Here is a 21297-nt window from a genome sequence, read left to right as displayed (position 1 = left end):
CATTGGAAGTTGCACATGCGCATCAGGATGAAAATGACTTCCATGTTTCAAAGCATTTTGGGGGGGATGGGAGGAGAGGGAAGTAGGATTTGGGTTGGAAACCAGATGCAAACTGTTTCTAAATGATGATCCATGGGTTTAATCTTTGGATTAAGTGAATTTTAAACAGGATAACAACAAATCACTTGAAGAGAAGATAAAGTTAAGGATTCTAAAACAGGCCTGAAACAGTTTTTAACCGATTACCATAGGAGAGGAATTTTATTACAAGACTGTCAGATTCAAGCAGCTGAATAGTACTTATACAGTAAAAAAAGGAGCTGAATGCGAGGGAAAAGGGGGAAGACAAGTTAATGTCCAACTAATAAACTCAGGTTTCAGATATTTTTGTCACCAATTTGAAACCAATACATCTTCTGAGTAATCTTCATACATTGCAAAAATGGCTGAGGGAATTAAGGTTAAAGGTGAGAGCAACAAGAAGGCAAACCTATATTTTTGTATTACAAAATGCTATGCTCTTAGCTCAAAACATAACAGAATTAAAGTACCATTATGGGCCAGGAAATGATGTTGACCTTGGAATAAATCCTTATAACATTGACCACATGAGCTGTTTATATTCCATGATTTGTCTTCAACACAGTCATTTGTACTCTGAGACAAATCCTGCTTTTACTCTTTTTTTTACTCTTTTACTCAATTTTACTCTTTACTTAGGCAGAACTCACTGCAGTCACGAAGGCAGGTCACACTTGAATTTGGCCTTCCAACAAATACTTTTGCTGTTTGAGTGGCATATTTCACACAGCTCTGGATTCCAGGAAAACGATATCTCCTTGCCAAGGCTAATAGACAAGCTGGAAAAATAGGAGTAAGTGAATGCAAAATGTACTGCTTTCTGAATATATGAAATGTGTTATTGGTGTTGCAATCCAAGATAACCCAAGTGAAACCAAATAAAAAATCTCTGATAAAGCCAAGTTTAAGAAAATAATCAGAGTTCTCATGTGTTGACAACTTTGCCTCGGCCTGGACTGAGGATGCCGATCTGGAGAATGATGGTGTTTTTAAGAAAAAATAACCCAAGTCTTCCTGCTCCCCCTGCCACTCACTCTGGCCTTTCGCTCGAATAAGCACATAGCAAGGTATCAGAACTTCTACAATTAAGTTGGTCTCTCATCCAGCTTCAAGAAAATTGAAAATACCTACCACAGGCATTGATTCCGAAAGATGCTTCCCATCAGATTAGCAGAGCTATCTTAAAAATAAAGTCCCAGAGAACAGAACGCCAGCCAGGCAGCAGTTAGTGATAGGGACCTTTATTTAAAAGCAACTATCCCCACCAAAAATTCAATGAAACCAAAATACTGCCCTGGCCTCTGTGTGATTGTAGGGCCCCCCATGGAGCAGAAGCAGTGTGATTGAACTCATGATGGATGGGATCCTGCACACTCAGGATTTCTCCTGCATCCTCATGCAGAAGGGCTGGGGCTTGACCTCAGGAGGAACAGAGTCAGGGCCAGTGGATTTGCCACTGTGCAGACTCAGCTGCCATCTCTTCACATGGAGATGCAGTAGCAGTTTTGCTGAGGCTTCACAGCTTGGGGGGAGGATTTCTTCACCTTTCTACTGATCTCTCTGCAGTAAGCTTCACTACTCAGACTTACTCAGGTGCAAAGGGGAGGAATTGGCCAGAGGGGGAAGTTTTGTAGTTTCATATATGGTGTGTCTGTGAGTGACAAGCATGGCCTGGCATACTTTAGCACAGTATTTGGTTTAAAGCAATGATGCCCGAGCAGTACTCACCGCTCACAATAAGAGCTCGTGGTTCACCGTCTCCCACTCCCACAACTGGGGGCACCGGTTTCCCATCCAAGTGCCACGCTGTTCATAGAATCATAGAATCATAGAATATCAGGGTTGGAAGGGACCCCAGAAGGTCATCTAGTCCAACCCCCTGCTTGAAGCAGGACCAATTCCCAGTTAAATCATCCCAGCCAGGGCTTTGTCAAGCCTGACCTTAAAAACCTCTAAGGAAGGAGATTCTACCACCTCCCTAGGTAACGCATTCCAGTGTTTCACCACCCTCTTAGTGAAAAAGTTTTTCCTAATATCCAATCTAAACCTCCCCCACTGCAACTTGAGACCATTACTCCTTGTTCTGTCATCTGCTACCATTGAGAACAGTCTAGAGCCATCCTCTTTGGAACCCCCTTTCAGGTAGTTGAAAGCAGCTATCAAATCCCCCCTCATTCTTCTCTTCTGCAGGCTAAACAATCCCAGCTCCCTCAGCCTCTCATCATAAGTCATGTGTTCCAGACCCCTAACCATTTTTGTTGCCCTTCGCTGGACTCTCTCCAATTTATCCACATCCTTCTTGTAGTGTGGGGCCCAAAACTGGACACAGTACTCCAGATGAGGCCTCACCAATGTCGAATAGAGGGGAACGATCACGTCCCTCGATCTGCTCGCTATGCCCCTACTTATACATCCCAAAATGCCAATGGCCTTCTTGGCAACAAGGGCACACTGCTGACTCATATCCAGCTTCTCGTCCACTGTCACCCCTAGGTCCTTTTCCACAGAACTGCTGCCTAGCCATTCGGTCCCTAGTCTGTAGCTGTGCATTGGGTTCTTCCGTCCTAAGTGCAGGACCCTGCACTTATCCTTATTGAACCTCATCAGATTTCTTTTGGCCCAATCCTCCAATTTGTCTAGGTCCTTCTGTATCCTATCCCTCCCCTCCAGCATATCTACCACTCCTCCCAGTTTAGTATCATCCGCAAATTTGCTGAGAGTGCAATCCACACCATCCTCCAGATCATTTATGAAGATATTGAACAAAACCAGCCCCAGGACCGACCCTTGGGGCACTCCACTTGATACCGGCTGCCAACTAGACATGGAGCCATTGATCACTACCCGTTGAGCCCGACAATCTAGCCAGCTTTCTACCCACCTTATAGTGCATTCATCCAGCCCATACTTCCTTAACTTGCTGACAAGAATACTGTGGGAGACCGTGTCAAAAGCTTTGCTAAAGTCAAGAAACAATACATCCACTGCTTTCCCTTCATCCACAGAACCAGTAATCTCATCATAAAAGGCGATTAGATTAGTCAGGCATGACCTTCCCTTGGTGAATCCATGCTGGCTGTTCCTGATCACTTTCCTCTCATGCAAGTGCTTCAGGATTGATTCTTTGAGGACCTGCTCCATGATTTTTCCAGGGACTGAGGTGAGGCTGACTGGCCTGTAGTTCCCAGGATCCTCCTTCTTCCCTTTTTAAAAGATTGGCACTACATTAGCCTTTTTCCAGTCATCCGTTGTCCAGCTCCAGAAGACTCACCCTGTCTTGCAAAAGCAGTGATTTACAACAGAGATGGCAAGTACCATCATAGCTACTCCTGTCAGGTCACTCTTGGCAGCTCACCAAAGGCTTCTGTGATATAGACGTGGTTTCCCACTTCTTTACTTCAGATCTGCACCAACTGTCTTGCTTTTTTAAGGTGACTGATTGTAACAAGCTGCACAGGCTAACAACCATAACACCTATCAGGGCAGGCATTGGGTTGTTTACAGTGAGCTGCTCTATAAGTCAGTAGGACAGAGCATGGCGCAAATTCATAGTCGTAGAGTTTAAGGCCAGAAGATATCTTCATATCATCTAGTCTGACCTCCTGTGTATCTTAGGGCACTAAATACCACCCAGCCACCCTATAGTAAGCCCAACCACCCAAATTAGAGGGGGAGGCTGCAGCAAAGATATACAGACATAGATACTTGCCTGTGTGCTCACGCAGACACTTTAAATACATGGCTAATATTCTGCAATAAGGAACTACTTTATTTTCAGTCTTTTTGCCATCTACTTCCTGGCCTTTATTACAACAACTAATTCTCCCCTACCCCCATTTCTTCTCTCTGGAGTGAAGCTCTTCCTTTTGGAGTTTACTGTCTCTCTTCTTTCTACCAAGTTTTTAATTCTCTTTCCTTTCCTCTTTCTTTTTCATTTCTTTCTCTGAGTGGGTGCACAGTGCAGATATACCGACTGTCCATATGGATTATAAACCTCAGATGCTGCTCCCATTTTTGAGCCAGCCTGGGCAGAGTTACAGTTTCAGATAGAAACCATGATTTCAAAGAGTTTCATTTCTATCCAGGTAGGTAATTAGAGGGCCACCTGCCATCACTGTATTGTTGGGGCACCTCTCAGAGTGTAGTGGAGTCAAATCCCAAATGCGAAGCAAGACTCAAGAAGTGGATCTTCACACTTGACAATGCTGGGGGAAAGGGTTTACAAGCACTTAGATTACTGTATTTCAGCAGGGCTCTGGCCTACGGGCTTTTTCAGCATTAAAAATGATAACAATAAATCTCTTTTGTATTAAAAAATAGTCCCTCAGTCTAGAGACTCACATTCAGTTATTTATTTCAAAGTTTAGAGGACTTATATTACTTTCTCATAAACCTATACAACGTCAGTCTGACTGTGGAAAAGGATGCAAGGCTCACTGGATTGGCTGGCAAAGCATCCTGAAATACCAAGACACAGAATATTCTCCTTAGGACATGCTGCCTGGGAAATCACAGGAAAAAACATTAAAAGTGGCACTTACTTTAATTGTTTTCTTAAAAATTGAAAAATAGAAACTACCCCCATCTGATAGAGTCTTTGAGAAGACAACTCCAATTACACGCCCCCCAAGGTTAGCTGTGATTATATTGTTTCATGAAACTTGGGAAGAATTTGTATCTTTACAACTCTGTATCAAGGGCCCATGTCCTTCTCATTAAAAGGGGGTTCTCTGGAAGCGAGCCCTATGTATCCTAGAACTTCCTATGCACTTCATTTCCTGCTGGAGCAAGACCAACAGAAGAGTGGAATAGCCAAGGCATGGGGTGCATTTCTCATGGAAAACCAACAACCTAAGAAAAAACAGGGCTCTTTCCCATGAATCTTGCCCATATGCACTCCTTAGGCCTGCTGTGTGACTAATAGCATGGCTATCTCTATTTCTATGCTTCCATTGTTTAGCTTCCTAACAAACCCCACTTCTCATTGCCATACCCCTTCCCTGGTGTTAAAGACACAGGTGTGAACTTATAAATCATGCTGCCAAAAGGACAACATGCCAGAGCAGTTGTTCCCTCAGCTCTTCCACCCAGCCAGCTGCACACTGCTCCGGTGGCATGCTACTGTCCCTGTGGGGATACAGATGTAGTGGTGGAGAAGCAGGATTCTTTCCTCTTTGTATGGAAGCCTTGAGACGCTCATCGGTTTTCAAAGAGTTTTGCTTCTATCCATCTGGGTAATTAAATGGCCTCCATCACTGAATTATCCAGGTATCTCTTGGAGAAACCCCCAGGCTTCAGGTTGCCAGCAGTTTTGCTCATCAGATCACCATGTGAAGGGGGGAATCATATACCCCTACCTAGGTTTTGTACACTGCTATACTACACCACACAGAATATTAACAAACATTAAGATAGAACATGGTCTTTGATTAGAGGAACTTAAAGCTGTGACACAAGCATCTAGTAAGTATTGCTATTCCCTTTTTACAAAAGGGGAAAATGAAGCACAAGTTGGTTAAATGACTTGCCCAGTATCACATGGGAAATCAATTGCAGAGCTGAGAAGAGAAGCCAGAACACCTAGACATTCAGTTCTTTGCTGTAATCACTCAAATGTACTGTCCTTTCTACTATAATCATGTTCACTTGATACTGTACATGTAATGACAACATACATTGAAGCCACATGTGCAGATCAGCACAGATCTAAGAACGCTGATGTCTAGAAACAGAAGGATATGGGGAACATGACATGATTTCTTTCTGACACACCATTGTGCTTGGCCAACTTATGAAATTACAAACAAAACTGGCTGAGAATGGCCAGGGAGCATCTTGAACACCCTTGAGAGTATTTTTTTTTTTTTTGCCTTTACAGTGCTTAGAAGGGTATTCTAAAACCTTGAAAAACTAATCAAGTTCATCTTCTACTAGAAAGATCCATTTCATTGAGTTTTCAAAGTTGTATTAAGTTATTAAGCTGCATTAAAAGATCATAAAAATGCACATAATTATTCCCACCCCCACAGTTATCTATTGCTTCTCTTAAAATCAGCCAGAGTCCAGTCACTGAGCCAGCTGTAACAGCCTATAATTTCCACAGTGTAATAGAACAAACTTGGTAAGCATTACCTCTAAGGTAGAGTAAAAAAGACGCATTGTTATGTGCTTTTATCACTGCATGACCCAGGTAGACTTATGAAGTCCAGGGGTGGTGAGTGGTTGCATTAGAAACCAGGATAAAATATGAAAAGTTACATATACATATAACTTCCCCTGACTTTGCCAGCACCAGCCCCCAGTCAAACTTTGGAGAATTCTATGGCAGGAACAAGCAGGTCTGGCACGCTGTTGCGTGCACCCCCCACCCCTCTTCTATCAACCTCTCCTTACCCACATCATTGCCTCTAAAGAGACAGGAGTGATAACATCAGGAAATCAGGTCAGGCCATAGAGATCTGCACACAGGCACGCTGTACTTGGAACTCTCTTTTCTGTGTGAAAGAAATGGGCATCTTCTCTACCCTCCAGGCCCACAGGAAGCCTCTGATCTGCAGGGAAGGATTTTGACAGGGTAGAGGGACAGACTGGATGGGATGGATGTAGAGCTGAGAGGGCATGCACATCATCCCTCTGCAGAATTAGGCAAATGAATTAACTTTCTGTGTAGCCTCTCTTGGGTGCTCCTGGGGCAGCTGCAGCCTGGGGGAGGTAGGAGCAGTTCCTTCTACCGTGGTTCCAATGGAGCTGTGGTTTCAGTGATCTAGGGGGCCTTGCCACGGGTCAAACATTGTGCAGAGGCACAGGGATTCTGTGCAGCTGTGCCTTACCTCCTGTGGATCCCGGGGGTCTGTGACCTTTTCCATGAGGGGGTGGCAAAGCCTGACCCTACTACGGGATAACCAGGGGGAATCTCAGCAAGGAGTTAGTCATGTAGACCCCCTCCCACAAGGGATAATCTGGATAATAATAATAAAAATAATAGCTTTTGTTGGCAAAGACACAGACAATGTCAGCTCTGAATATTTTCTCTTGATACATTACCATTGCCTCTGTGTTTTGCAGACAAAGACAAGCAATTAAAACCAAGTGCTCAAGAGAAGAGGCAAGAAGGTGTCACAAGACCAGGCAGTCAGGCCCATTGGCCTTGCAATGGGATTATTAATGTGGTTGCATGGCAATCTCCTGTCACATCAGGAAATTGCTTGGTCATCACTCTGGTCCAAAAAATGCATGCTCTGGGACTCGACCCCTGCTCACCCAATACTCCACCCCCATTTCACACCCTTACTGTGGAATTATATAGAGCAGGGGCCAAATTCACATCCAGTGGTGTACACAGGCACAGCTCTACTGAATCCAGCTGGGGCAGCTGAGCAGAGCTGGTACAGCAGGAGAGGATAGATAGAGCTGGCAGCACCTGTATGAGGATGTCAGTCTAGTTAGAGAAAGCGGTGTTGGGTAAGGAGAGCTAGAGTGACAAGTTGATGTGGGGGATGAGTGGGAGTTGAGAAGGCATTCAAAAGGAGAGGTATCCAGGCCCAGAGAGGTTGGCAGAACTGCTGGACCCTTCAACAAGACTCTGGGGGGGAGGAATGAGGAGACTGTCGCAGGGAGGGAGGGGGCTAACCACAACTTGACATAGTCATTTTCTAAATATTCATCAAATAATTGATATAAAAAAATAAAACACAGCATTATCTGGCAAAAAATTGTGAATATTATTTGGTGAATATTATTCAACCAGCTGCAGTAGTAACAAGATGGAGGAAACCCTGAAAGTGGAAATAATTCAGATAAGCATCTAAATGGAAGTCCAGACCTTTGGCGATTTATCCGTTAGTCCTGGTGCCACATAAATGACATTTTCACATATAAGACTCAAAAGTTCTTATCCCTAGCATGCTGTTTTAACAAGCTTCCTCACTTAAGTTCTCCAGGTTCCAGATATACAGCTGCTGTTACTTGCATACACTGTAGCACTGATCTTAAAAATTATTCAACCTTTTGTGTATATATATTACATGCACCCACATGGGGAACTACCCATTAATGTAGATCCTTTGGGCCAGATTCTTAGCTGGTATAAACTGGCATAGCTCCATTGAAGCCAATTTATACCAGTAAGCATTTGGCTAACTGTTTACACGGTAAGAAACTGCCCGGTGTGCTTGTGTACCTCTGCCCTCTACCAGAGGGAATCAGAACCTCTCAATTGTGACAGGAGATGCACAGCTAATGGCTAACCCAGACTCTTCTTCAGCTCATGTGGCAGGGACCTGTGCTTTTGGAGCAGGATGGTTACATTTCTCTCTACTGTCAGTGACCATAGAATGTAGTATAATAAAAACCAAAAAATCCTACATGATGATGGGTTTGTTATAATACATGCAAGTTGTGTCTGCTGTTGGCTACTTCAAATCTTACTAAGATGAAAAGAAAGTTAACTCTGATGTCAAGATACCCATTTTTTTCTTGCTTCCATTGAAAGAATAGTTTTAACAAGTATTAAACTTTGAATTACAGACTAATCCATCAGGCACTGATGTTTTCATAATACTGAATTGACATTAAATGTGAAAGTTCTGTCTTATGATGATGTTGAAAAGGAACATATATTTTGACTCCACCATCTAAATTTACTTAAGATCTGTTATAAAAAAGCAAGAAGAGTTAATTGCTTTCATAATTTGAAAGCACTCTGCCTAGGTTCAGAAGTCTGATTACTTCTAAATTAAAGCACATGCATAAAATTGAAGCACTACCATAAATCCTTGCGCACCATGCTGAACAACTTAAATGGCTCATTTCAGAGTTACACAGACCAGGATCTCAGGTAACCTACAAGATTCAATGAGCTGCTAACCTGAAAGTTGAACCATCAGTAAATTCCCAAACTTGTAACCTGTAAAATAAGCTCCCCTCCTTCAACTCCACACAATCCCAGACAGATGGCTAATGAAGTCTTAGGTCCCAACCCTGAAATGAGCTCTGCATGGGAAGACCCCTGTAAGGAGCTCCATTAGCTTCAGCAGGGCTCTGTACAGGTGCAGAGCTCATTGCAGAAACCTTGGTTCAGAAACAGTTCAAGAACCTCAAAATTCCTCCTGTCTTTCTGGAGATTTCTTGTCCTGTAAAGGGAATGCCATTAAAGAACAGTGTGTTCCTCCAAGAAGAATGCTCCCTTCTTGCAGGACAGATAAAATGTTAATGCTACATGACTATAAAAGGCAGCATGTGCCTATATAATGATCACAAATTGGGGCCCAAGTGTGCAAGATACTGAGGGTCTCATGGAAAAGGTTGGGCCTATACCATGACTGCATCTTGAATTTTCCATCTCAACCTCACCTAAAGATAGAACTTCATTGTTTAAGAAAGTCATGAATAGATAGTGTAGGAAAATGCCTTCATGTTAGCCTAACACCAGTGAAGTAAATCATGTGCCCTTTTATGAGGAAAATCGACTAATATTAAACTTGAACAAGAATAATAGGAAGTGAATTTCACTTACCCTATAACAATGCAAGAGATGGCAGTTCCCAAAAAGGCATATGTTAAAATTGATCCTAAATTACGAAAAAAATGTCTCTGGGGAAACAAAGTAGGAAAAATACAATGTCAAATTTAGCAGAGTTCATCTTAGAAACCTAAATTCAAGTTCAAACACCAAGTTTAGGGGAGTCCCATTCAAGCCATTCTGGCTGTTGCTATAGTAGTTCTTCAGGATTGGAAAAAACAAAACAAAACAAAACAAAGGCTTCAAATTACGCTTTTGAAAATATGATCTAAGACCCCCTCATGTTCTGTCAGCGTGTCTATATGTCACTAATCTTCCTTTTTTGCCTATTAAGTCGGAATTGCATATTCATGCATGAAACAGTTAGTGGTCATAATGAAAGCTCAGGTTCTGAATGACCTTTGTAAATATTACCATGAATCCCCTCCCTTACACAGGTGTAGGTCCCACTTCTGCACGGGAAGAGGGCTGCTGCACACGTGTGGAGCCTCACTGACTTCAAAGGGACCTTGCATGGGCACAGCAATCCACCCACATATTGAAGTGCAAGATCAGAGCCTTACACAAGCATAACAGAGAGCAGAATCAGGCCCATGGGTTTGAAGTCTTAAATAGTTATTTTCCATTCTCTTCTCTGATATCAATTGGCCTAAATAATTACCAAGCAAAAGAATTTCAGACGGACAATTACTTAGATTCTTCTCCCCACCAATGTAACAATGGCACTACAAAGTAGCCATCAGACCAGCCCACGTTCTGTAATTTAAGAGAGAAATCACTTACCTTCTTTAAACTATATCCAGCATGAAATATAATGGGTGGCAGTAAAACATTGAAGAAGATCGAAGGATCAAAAATCATCTGCCAGAAAAGACAAAGATATTGAGTAAGGAAAAAGTAAAGCAGCCATTCAGCTTGGTATGGAAGGTTTCAAGTGAGAGACAGGCCATTTTAAAATCAGGATTAATCATGGTGTCAGCCTTAATAAGTTACTCTCGAAAGCGTGGAAACTGGACAAATTACTCAGAGTTATTAGCTGAATAAATACGAGTTTAGAGTTCCCTGTGCATGTGTATATAGTACAATATTTAGATATTTTTGTAAAAAAATATTAAACATAAGAAACAGGTAGTGCTCGGTCAATACAGAACACAGGCAAATTACATTTCATGTGTTAAGGAGAGTAATGAACTAGATGGCCTAGTAGGTTTGGTGGTGGACTGGGGACTCAGGAATCCTGTCTTTGACTCCTGGCTCAGGCACAGATTTCCTCTATGATTTTTGGCAAGTCACCCCAGGCCTCAGTTTCCCACCTGTAAAATGGGATAATACCTTCCTACTCCATAGACATTTTGTGCAGATAATGATTCTGAGGCGCTCTGACACTGAGATGATGGCCATACAAGTTGCTACATAGCTAGAAACTGCACACAAAACAAAATTAAAAGGAAAAATAAATCCTTCTTGTGCTTCCTTGTTCCAAATAAAGGAAATCTTCCATCTTGTGGGAGGATATTCTCCATCTTTGCTTATGCTTATTTACTTTTTATTTTGCTTTACCAACTTTAATAATAAAAACCCCCATAATAATGGCAATACTGGGTCAGAACAATGGTTCATCTATCCCAGTAGACTGTCTCCCAACAGTGGACAGTGCCGGATGCTTCAGAGGCAAAGAACAGAACAGGGAACTTATCAAGTGAGCCATCCTGTTGTCCCATCTCAGCTTCTGGCAGTCAGAAGCGTAGGGGCACCCAGAGCATGGGGTTGCATCCCTGACCATCTTGGCTGATAGCCATTGATGGACCTATCCTCCATGAACTTATCGAATTCTTTTTTGAACCCTGTTATAGTCTTGTCCTTCACAACATCCTCTGACAAAGAGTTACACAGGTTGACTGCATTGTGGGAAGAAGTACTTCCTTATGTTTGTTTTAAACCTACTGCCTAATAATTTCACTGGGTGACCCTGATTTGTGTGTTATATGAAGGGGGTAAATAACACTTCCCTATTCACTTCTGCACACCATTCATGATTTTATAGACCTCTCTCACATCCCCCTTAATCATGACTTTTCTAAGATGAACAGTCCCAGTATTTTTAATCTCTCCTCAGACGGAAGCTGTTCCATACTCTTAAATCATTTTTATTGACCTTCTCTGTACTTATTCCAATATATCTCTTTTTGAGATGGGACGACCAGAACTGCAGGGGATATTCAAAGTGCAGGTGTACCATGGATTTATATAGTGGCATTATGATGTTTTCTGTCTTATAATGTATCCATTTCCTAATAGTTCCTAATATTGTTACCCTTTTTGATTTTCATTGCACACCGAGCAGCTGTTTTCAGAGAACTATCCACAATGACTCCAAGATCTCTTTCTTGAGTGGCAACAGCTCATTTAGACCCCATCATTTTGTATGTATAGTTGGGATGATGTTTTCCAACATACATTATTTTGCATTTATTAATGCAGAATTTCATCTGCTATTTTGTTGCCCAGTCATCCAGTTTTGAGAGATCCCTTTGTGTAAATCTTGGCAGGCAGCTTTGGACTTAACTATCCTGAGTAATTATGTATCGTCTGCAAACTTTGCCACCTCACTGTTTACCCCTTTTTCCAGATCATTTATAAATATGTAGAACTTGTCCCAGTACAGATCTTTGGGGGACACCACTATTTACCTCTGTCCACTGTGAAAACTGGCCATTTATTCCTACCCTTTGTTTCCTATCTTTTAACCAGTTACTGATCCATGACAGAACTTTCCTTCTTACCCCATGACTTCCTATTTTGCTTATGAGCCTTTGGTGAGGGATTTTGTCAATGGCTTTCTGAGAGTCCAAGAACACCACATCCTCTGGATCACTGTTATCCACATATTTGTTGACGCCCTCAAAGAATTCTAATAGAGTGGTAAGGCATGATTTCCTTTTGCAAAAGCCATGTGGACACTTCCCTAACATATCATGCTTATCTATGTGTCTGATAATTCTGTTCTTTACTATAGTTTCAACCCGTTTGCCAAGTATTGAAGTTAGGCTCACTGGCCAGGATCACCTCTGGAGACATTTTTTAAAATCATCATCATATTAGCTATCCACCAGTTATCTCGTACAACCAATGCTTAATTTGTAATGAAAGAGGTGCTGGGGCTCAAGCAATTTTTTTTTTTTACTTTAATAACTGATGCGGCAAGCTCAGGGGTGCCGGAGCTATGAACTGCCAACCCTAGAGGTGCTAGAGCTGAGCCCTGGCAAGCCCTGGCACAAATTAAGCACTGCATAAAGCAGCAGATTTAAGCGATAGGTTACATACCACAGTTTGTAGCTCTGCAATTTCATATTTGAGTTCCTTCAGAACTCTTGGGTGTATACCATCTGGTCCTGGTGACTTACTGTTATTACTGTTTAATTTGTTCTAAAACCTCCTCAATTGACACCTCATTCTGGGACAGTTCCTCAGATTATCACCTAAAAAGAATGGCTCCGGTGTGAGAATCTCCCTCACATCCTCTGCAGTGAGGACTGATGTAAAGAATTCATTTAGCTTCTCTGCAACTGGCTGGTCTTCTCTAAGCACTCCTTTAGCACCTTGATTGTCCAATGGCCCTACTGATCCTTTGGCAAGCTTCTTGCTTCTGATGTACTTAAATTTTTTGCTGTTAGTTTTTGTGCCTTTTGCTAGTTGCTCTTCAAATTCTTTTTTGGCCTGGCTAGTTATACTTTTACTTATACTAGACATGCCAGAGTTTATGTTCCTTTTTATTTTCCTCAATAGGATTTGACTTTCAATTTGCAAAGAAAATTTTTGTCTTGAACCTGTCTCGATTCCTCTGTTTAGCCATGGTAGAATTTCTTGGCCCTCTTACTGGTGGTGTGTGTTTTTTATTTAATTTATTTATTTATTTAGGGAATATTGTTTGAGTCTCTATTATGGGGTTTTTAAAATGTTGCACTCTTGTGACTGTTCCTTTTAATTTCCATTTAACTACCTTCCTCAATTTTCTGTAGTTCCCCCTTTCCAAGTTAAATGATACTGTGATGGGTTTCTTTGGTCTCTCACCCACCCGGTTAAGAATGTTAAAATTAATTACAATATGGTAGCTATTACTAAGCGGCTCAGCTATATTAATCTCTTAGGTGCAGCATTTAGGACTAAATCAAGAATTGCCTCTCCCCTAATGGATTCCAGGACTAGCTTCTCCAAGAAGCAGCCATTAGAAATGTCAGCCATCTAGAAATTTTATCTCTGCATCCCATCCTGAGGTGACATGTTTCCGGTCAATAGGGGGATAGTTGAAATCCCACATTATTAGTGAGTTTTCTGTTTTTGTAGCCACTCTGATCTCCCTGTGCATTTCACAATCACTGTCAGGTGGCTGGTAGCGTATTCTTATTGCTATTCTCTTATTATTCAAGCATGGAATTTCTATCCATTCTATGGTACAGTGTGAGTGATTTAAGATTTTTTCTATATTTGACTCTATGCTTTCTTGCACATATAGTGCCCTCCCCCACCAGCATGACCTAGTCTGTCATTCCAATGTATTTTTTACCCTGGTGTTAATCATGTCCTATTTTCAACATTTCACCAAGTTTTTGTGATGCCAAGGATACTCTAATTTACCCCCTGTAGTAAAAAGTTTTCAGCTCAGTCACTGGAGCAGCTGTTTAGCACATTCGTTTTTAAAATTTTTCCCAAACCCTATAACTGTTTGGGACAGAGTCTGTGTACCTGTCTAATATTAATTTTTCTAGATTCCATAGAAAAATATTTGAGCGGGAGAATCTTTTTTCTGACTGCACGTATTGCAGACTCAATTTGGGTTCAAAGGGTCAAGCTGGGTTCTCTCAGTCTCACATCATCCACAGGGGTAAAGGTCCTGCAGGCAAATTAGTGCCTCTGCATTGTCCTGCAGTTTGAACTATAGGGGAATGAACAGCACTGTGCACCAAAGTGTTGAGCTGTAACTCCCCCAGGTGGGCACTGAAAGCAGGAACTAAAAGGTTCCTAGTTTATCTTAAGGTAATCATGTTTGAAGAGAACTAATTAAGGTGAAGTTGGAACCTTCTACTTGCCAGTAAAATGTAATTTTGCCAAGATGTGAATTTGCCCTTTCAGCAAGAGATCTGCTTGGTGGAAATATGCTGAAATCGCATGTGTACTAGGAAGCCTTTCCTTTAAACTTCAGATGTTTCTTTTAGGAGAATATATTCAATTAGAGGGCTTTTAATGTGCTTAATTATTAACAGTTCAACTAATTTACCACTAACATCCTGTAGCTCTTCATTATCATTTCTGTTCCCATCTGTTCCCCTATGAGACAACAGCTTATTTATCCTCTGCACTGCTGTAGATGCACCACATCATTGTGTGTGGAAATCTGAGAGAAACTAACTCCATCATGGTCGCTGGTATGCCACATTGTGAGGAAAAAGTGGTCTGTCTTGGAAGCAGCAGGGGGTTACATTATATTCTCCATGTGCAATGGATGAGACTCATCTATTCTGCACAGAGCCAGAGTAACTGGGCTTTGTATGGGGCAATGAGCAGTCCACTATTCACTCCTCAAACCAGGGCTGTACAATCCAGCCCTCCCCGCCCTCTAAGATGGGATAGCAGCAGCTGTCACTCCATACACCCTTATGCAAGCTGTTAGGCCCCTGGATCTGTGTAACCCTGGACTGTCAAACCCACTCAAGTCTCTGCTTAGCACCAGTCTGTTTGGGTCCCACCTGGAGCTTCCTCACAGAGATGGGGTGGAGGGTTACCCATGTGTTAAGCAGGAAGTCAGAATAGCTCCTGATGGTCTCTTCTGGCCTTAAATTGCAATACAAATACATGTCCACCAGCCGTACTCAAGGGATTAGGCAATGCTGAGGTTCTTGCGTGGGCCCTTTGCTTTGAGGTGAATTTCACCCTATAAGCATGTACAGGGAGTATAACTTATGGCACTCGGTGAAAGAATCAAATTAGAATACATATGAGAAAATAAGAATCTCTGCTCCAACTTTGAATGGAACCTCTTTGCAGGTTCATGAATAATTAGTTACTTTTCTTCAGTTGTCACACAGTCCTGTGCTCCTCAATTCTGCTTTAGGATGAGGAACAGAAGGACCAACCTACCAGTGGAACAGCAGGTGGCCCAACAAGTACAGGAGGCACCAATAATCTTGTGAAGAAACCTGTTCCCGTGGAACTTCCAGTTCAATTTTTCAGAGCGCATAGTTTCAAGGAGTTCAAATGAATTTAGTATAAAGATGTGAACACTGGGGTCCAAATTCAATTTGGACCTCTTTTGAGGTTCATCCAGCCCCGTATGTAAACTGTAATGAAAGATGTGCCTCGGCTCAGTGATTTTTGTACTTTCATAACTGACATGGCAAGCCCAGAGGTGCCGGGGCTATGAACTGCCAAGAGGTGCCAGGGCTCAGCATTTGTATTTAACATAGCTTATCTACTTTAAAAATGTTCTTGTTGTTAATTTTACTCCATTGTGACCATTTCTGGAGCTAGTTTTGCCAGATGTCAAGGCATAATCTTCAGGTGTGATTCTCTGCTCAGATATGCAGGCATGCCTCACTGCATAGCTTGAAAAATCCCTAACTGCATTTGTGTGCAAGTGAGCCCAGTGATCAAACGCACCATATCTAGGATTAGAGTCAAATCCTGATCATTGCTGGAAGGTTCTTTGCTTTTTTCAGAGGTTTATTCATTGCGAAAATTCCACCCCGAGCAACAAATTGCACCGACATAAGTGTCTGTGTGCACAGCACTATGTTAGCGGGAGAGCGTCTCTCGCCAACATAGCTTATGCCGCTCGTGGAGGTGGATTTTTATGTTGATGGGAGAGCTCTCTCCCATCAGCATCTTTCACCAGACCTGCCGCAACGGCACAGCTGCACTTGTACAGCTACGCCGCTGCAGTGCTGTATATATAGACCTACCTTTAATCACAAAGTTATACCTATGAACAAATGGGTGTGGCTCTAGTCCTGCAAGGTGCTTGGCACCATTCACTGCACTGACTTAAGGAGTAGATGTGATTACTCATTCTGTGCAGAAGATGCTCAGTCCTATAGCATTTGATAAGGATGAAACCATTTGGGTTCTATAGAAATTACTCTCAAAACCTACAAAATATAATGGTTAGTCAAGTCCTTTCTATTGATCTTATGAGTCATCCTACAGAATTCTGTAGCAGGGACATACTTTTCCATTAAAACAGTTCCAAAGACCAATGGAAGAGTCATATTTTATTAAATTCTTGAGAACTTTGTTATAAAGGAATCTGCACCACAAGACCTTTTCAGTTTAAAATTTTAGGATCCAGTCCTCAGAAGTGTCTAGTAACTCCTACGAAGTGCTGAGGCCCAGATACACAAATGGACTTCAGTGCCTAAAGCCCAGTTTTAGGCACCACTGCAATCCACAAAACTCCTGCTCAGCTGCCACCTAACCTTTTAAGGGCCTGAATTTGCTAGATGTCTAAATTTTCTCTAAGAGTTCCCTAGGCACCTACGTTTCTGCCTCTGGACATGCTCACTGCTGCCCCAGGCAGGTGCCCATTGGCCTATCTCATGCATAAGCCCCAGTGCGAGCCTCAAACCAGGTGAAGATAGGTGTTGCCCCATCAGTCTTGCCTGTGGGGCCTGATCTAAGGTGTGCTCAGACCACACCTACCTCCACCCAAAACAGCCAGGGAAGGAAAGAGGAACCTTTAGCCCAGTGGTTAGAGTACTCAATCAGGATGTGGTTCAATTCCCTCCTGCGCATCATGAGAAGAAGGAATTTGAACAGGGGTTTCCCATCTCTGAGGTAAGTGCCGTAACTGGACTATGGGACCTTCTGATGTGAGTATCTCTCTCCTGTTGAAGCTGTTCTACAGTATATAAATAATTAAATATGTACTGGGTGAGTGGGAAGGTGACTAATACAGCGGTCAGGGCACTCATCTAATAGGTGGGAAACCTCTGTTCAAATCCCTTTTTCACATCAGGCAGAGGGCAGCAATTGATATGGGGTCTTCAGCACCCTTGGTGAATTCCCTAACCACGGAGCTAAAGTTATAAGAAAGGCCTCCTCTCCACCTCTGTCACACAAGACATGGCTTAGGCACCTGACACCAGGAGAATGTTCCCAGCTATGGAGCTCAAGTAGAAATAGATACTTCCTTCCCACCTGGATTTAGGCACCTAACTCCATGAGGTGGCTGGAACTTAAGATACGCCCCCCTCTCCCCTCCTCTATCTCTGCTATTGGCTAGTTTAGATAGATCCCTGCTTAATGGGCTAGCTTTTGTGGCTCTCATACTCTGGGGTCTTTCCTCACCCTTCTTCCCCCCCCAACCCCCGAACACATTGTACAGGGAGCCTAGGGAATTAACTCAGCATTTGTGGATTCCACTGGGTGACAAGAAACTTAAAAGTTAGGCACTATAATGCCTAAGTCCTTTTGTGGATCTTGGCCTGAGTGACAGACTTAGGCCTTGTCTATACTACGGGGGGGGGGGGGGGGGGAGATCGATCTAAGTTACACAACTTCAGCTATGTGAATAACATAGCTGAAATCGATGTACTTAGATCTATTTACCGCGGGATCCACACTAGGTTATGTCAATGGGAGACACTCTCCCGTTGACTCCCCTTGCGCTTCTCGTTCAGGTGGAGTACAGAAGTCGACAGGAGAGCCATCTGCGGTCAATTTAGACGGTCTTCACTGGACCTGCACATTGATCCCCAGTAAGTGTAGACAAGCCCTTGCTGTGTGTTGAGAGGGCTCACCACCACCTTTGTGCAGAAGGCACAAAGCATCTCACAGGATTGGGCAACCCTATAACTAAATTTAAATGTCTATTTCAGATCACTCATTTATTAGCTGCAGCCTGGATTGTCAAAGGGACACTGCAGTAGGTCACACTCCAGGAGTAATTGTAAAGCTCTTTAATAAAGGCTCATTACATATTTAAAATATTATATCATACTTCTTTCAGGAAAAGGAGTAATTATGCTGGGTTCTGCATTCCAGCAGATGAATGGGTATTTATGTGTTTAATTCCAATTAACAAATTAAATTGCGCATAAAAATTCTTTGTTGAAAGGAAAGCAGATGCTGCTTGGAGAAGCATGTGTTCCCTTCTATGCTTTTCCTAAATTGTCTGTTTTTAAATGGGAAAGGTTTTGGATCTGTTATGCAATGTCTGTCAACTGCCAAAAGGATTAATTTGGCAGGTGTGGAGCATTCATAGTGTTCTTCGTTCTTCACAGTTACCAGAGAGGACTAGAGTGTGATGCAGCAGGGTCTTAATAAATGGGGGAACTTCCTGGTTAGGGAGCTCATTAGTTGCTGCTTAAAGCATGGCTCTCTATATTTATACCCTCACCCGAAATGGTGTCAGAAGTGCGTGAATCCCTCTCTCTGAAGGAGGAGTAGAGGACAGAAAAGAGCCCTGACTGCCAGAGTAGTGAGTGAGCCGGGAAAGTGTTGAAGCTGCAGCAGGAAGGAATCGGAGCCCTGTCTCAGCACAGCAATGGAGCCCGTAGCACAAATAGAGAAAAGGAAGTGTTAGCAGTCAGTTGGACAGCTCAGGACATATCCATTTGGCTCGAATTTTAACAAAGAAACAGATCACAAGCCCTTAGTGGTATTACTGGGATCAAAGCTTTCCACCTGGGATTCAAAGATTTTTGCTATAGCTAATGTGATTTTTCTTTCAACACTGAACACATTCCAGAGAAAGCACTCATAGCTGCAAACATGCTATCTAGAGAGCCAATGGGGCAGCCACCAATGGAAGATGAAAAAGCTTTAGAGAAAGATGTCAAAGTCTACACTTTGTTCTTACAGCAATTCCAGTACCTACCAGCTAACGTCAGCAAATTGGAGATAAATAACTAAAGGATGAGACTTGCCAGAAACAGACTCTACTCTGCCAAGGAGGGTGGGGTCAAAGGAGTCAACTTCCAACTGACCTACCACCATACTGACAGGACCAAAATGACCTTTCACATGCCAGTTGGCCTGCTTCTGAAAGGACACACATTCTTATCCCTATGAACTTCAGAAAGATACTCTCCAATATCCCAGAGGGACACCAAAGTAAAACCAAGTGTGGAGCATGAACACAGCAATCTGTGTGGTGGCCCCAGTCTGAATAGGCAAAGTCACACCTTAGTAGAGGCTGCGAGATACGTAACTCTATACAAAGCGACCTGACAGACCTTTGATAGGGGGTAGTCACAAGATTTTTTTTCCCCATTATTATAGCTGATTAATTCTCCAGATATTTTGACTTAGCTAAACTTACACAGTGTTCCTCAGCACAGGTCATTCAGAACCTAAAGTCAATATCTACACCTCATGGAGTTGCTGTAGTCCACATATCTGATAATGGGCCTCAATTTACCTTTAAAACATTCCTACATTTTGCAAAGGACTTTGATTTTGAACATCGTAGGAGGAATCCACATTGCCCCCAGAGTAACAGGGAGGTGGAAAGAGCAGTGCAGACTTTAAAAAGACTTCTGCAAAAATCAGTGGCCCCATATAAAGCATGCCTAGGCATATCGGTCAACACCACTTGCATCTCTACTATCTCCATCAGAACTTCTGATGGGAAGACAAATAAGGACATCTTTGTGGCAACAATACAGATTAAACTGGTCCGACCTGATGGAATTTCAAAAATGGGATGCTGAACTCAAAATTCAGCAACTAAAAGTTTCCATATTAAGCACAGAACAAAAGCATTACCTGAATGGACAGTGGTGGATTAGCCCCGGGCCAATGGGGTCCGTGCCATGGGTCCCAGCCAATTTGGGGGCCCTGGAAAAATGGGCACCCCACTCCCTGACCCCGCTCCTGCTGCCTGCCCAACGTTCCTGCCGGCGGGGGAGGGGGAGGGGCGGTGAGCAGGATCAGGGCATGGGGGCTTGCCCCGTTCCCTCCCGGCAGAAGCACCAGGAGGTCAGAGCAAGCCCCCGGTCCTCAACCCCTCCTGGCAGGAGCACTGGAGGCGCGGGCGAAGGGACAGCAGGTGGAAGGAGTGGGGAGGGGCCTCCACTTGCTCTGGCTCAGGGCCCCAGAACATCCTAATCTGCCTCTGTGACAGGAGATGAGGAACAAAGTTTGGATCAAGAGCTCCCAGACATTTGGAACTGTTCAGAACTTGGTAGAAACTCCCAGATCCTACCGAGTGGGGACTCCAAGAGGACTTCTCCAGAGGAATCAGATTAATCTTCAGTATTTCCCAACACACCAAAGAGAGGATCTGGGGCTTGCAAGTACTCTGTAAGGAATTAAGTCCCCTCCTCAGGGAACTCCATGCACAAACTCCTCAGAAGTGATAACAGTCTGGAAGACTGATCAGACCCCCTCAAAGACTTGATCATTAGAATAATGCCTAGGATTATTTAAATGCAATTGATAAGGGACATAGTAAAAATAGTTTTAAGAAATTTGAAGTATATTTTGTACTGTTGTATGTATATCATTTAAATTTTAACTTTTCATTATAAAGAAAGAAAGATGTGGAGTGATTATGGAGTTCCTGGTTTTCCACAGTCACCAGCAAGGAACAGGAGGGATTGAAGCAGCCATCTTACTAAATGGGAGAACTTCCTGGTTAGGGAGTTCTCTAGTTGCTGCTTAAAGTATGGTCTCTGTGTTTATGTCTTTACCAGAGGCAG

At 42.8% G+C, this 21297-nt stretch overlaps 1 protein-coding gene across 1 annotated transcript in view; it reads right to left on the bottom strand.

Moving 5' to 3' along the window:
* SLC9A9 (solute carrier family 9 member A9) overlaps positions 1-21297 on the bottom strand; it is a 325848-nt gene that overhangs the window by 288314 nt on the left and 16237 nt on the right. The window contains exons 3-4 of the mRNA XM_073359753.1: positions 10385-10462; positions 9596-9672 (exon numbers count right to left, since the gene is read on the bottom strand). Of these exons, the coding sequence (XP_073215854.1) occupies positions 9596-9672; positions 10385-10462 (155 nt within the window). The remainder of the gene's footprint in view (positions 1-9595; positions 9673-10384; positions 10463-21297) is intronic.

The sequence above is a fragment of the Lepidochelys kempii genome, chromosome 9, assembly GCF_965140265.1.
Source record: "Lepidochelys kempii isolate rLepKem1 chromosome 9, rLepKem1.hap2, whole genome shotgun sequence".
Lineage (NCBI taxonomy): Eukaryota > Metazoa > Chordata > Testudines > Cheloniidae > Lepidochelys > Lepidochelys kempii.
This window is presented reverse-complemented; position numbering and strand designations above follow the sequence as displayed.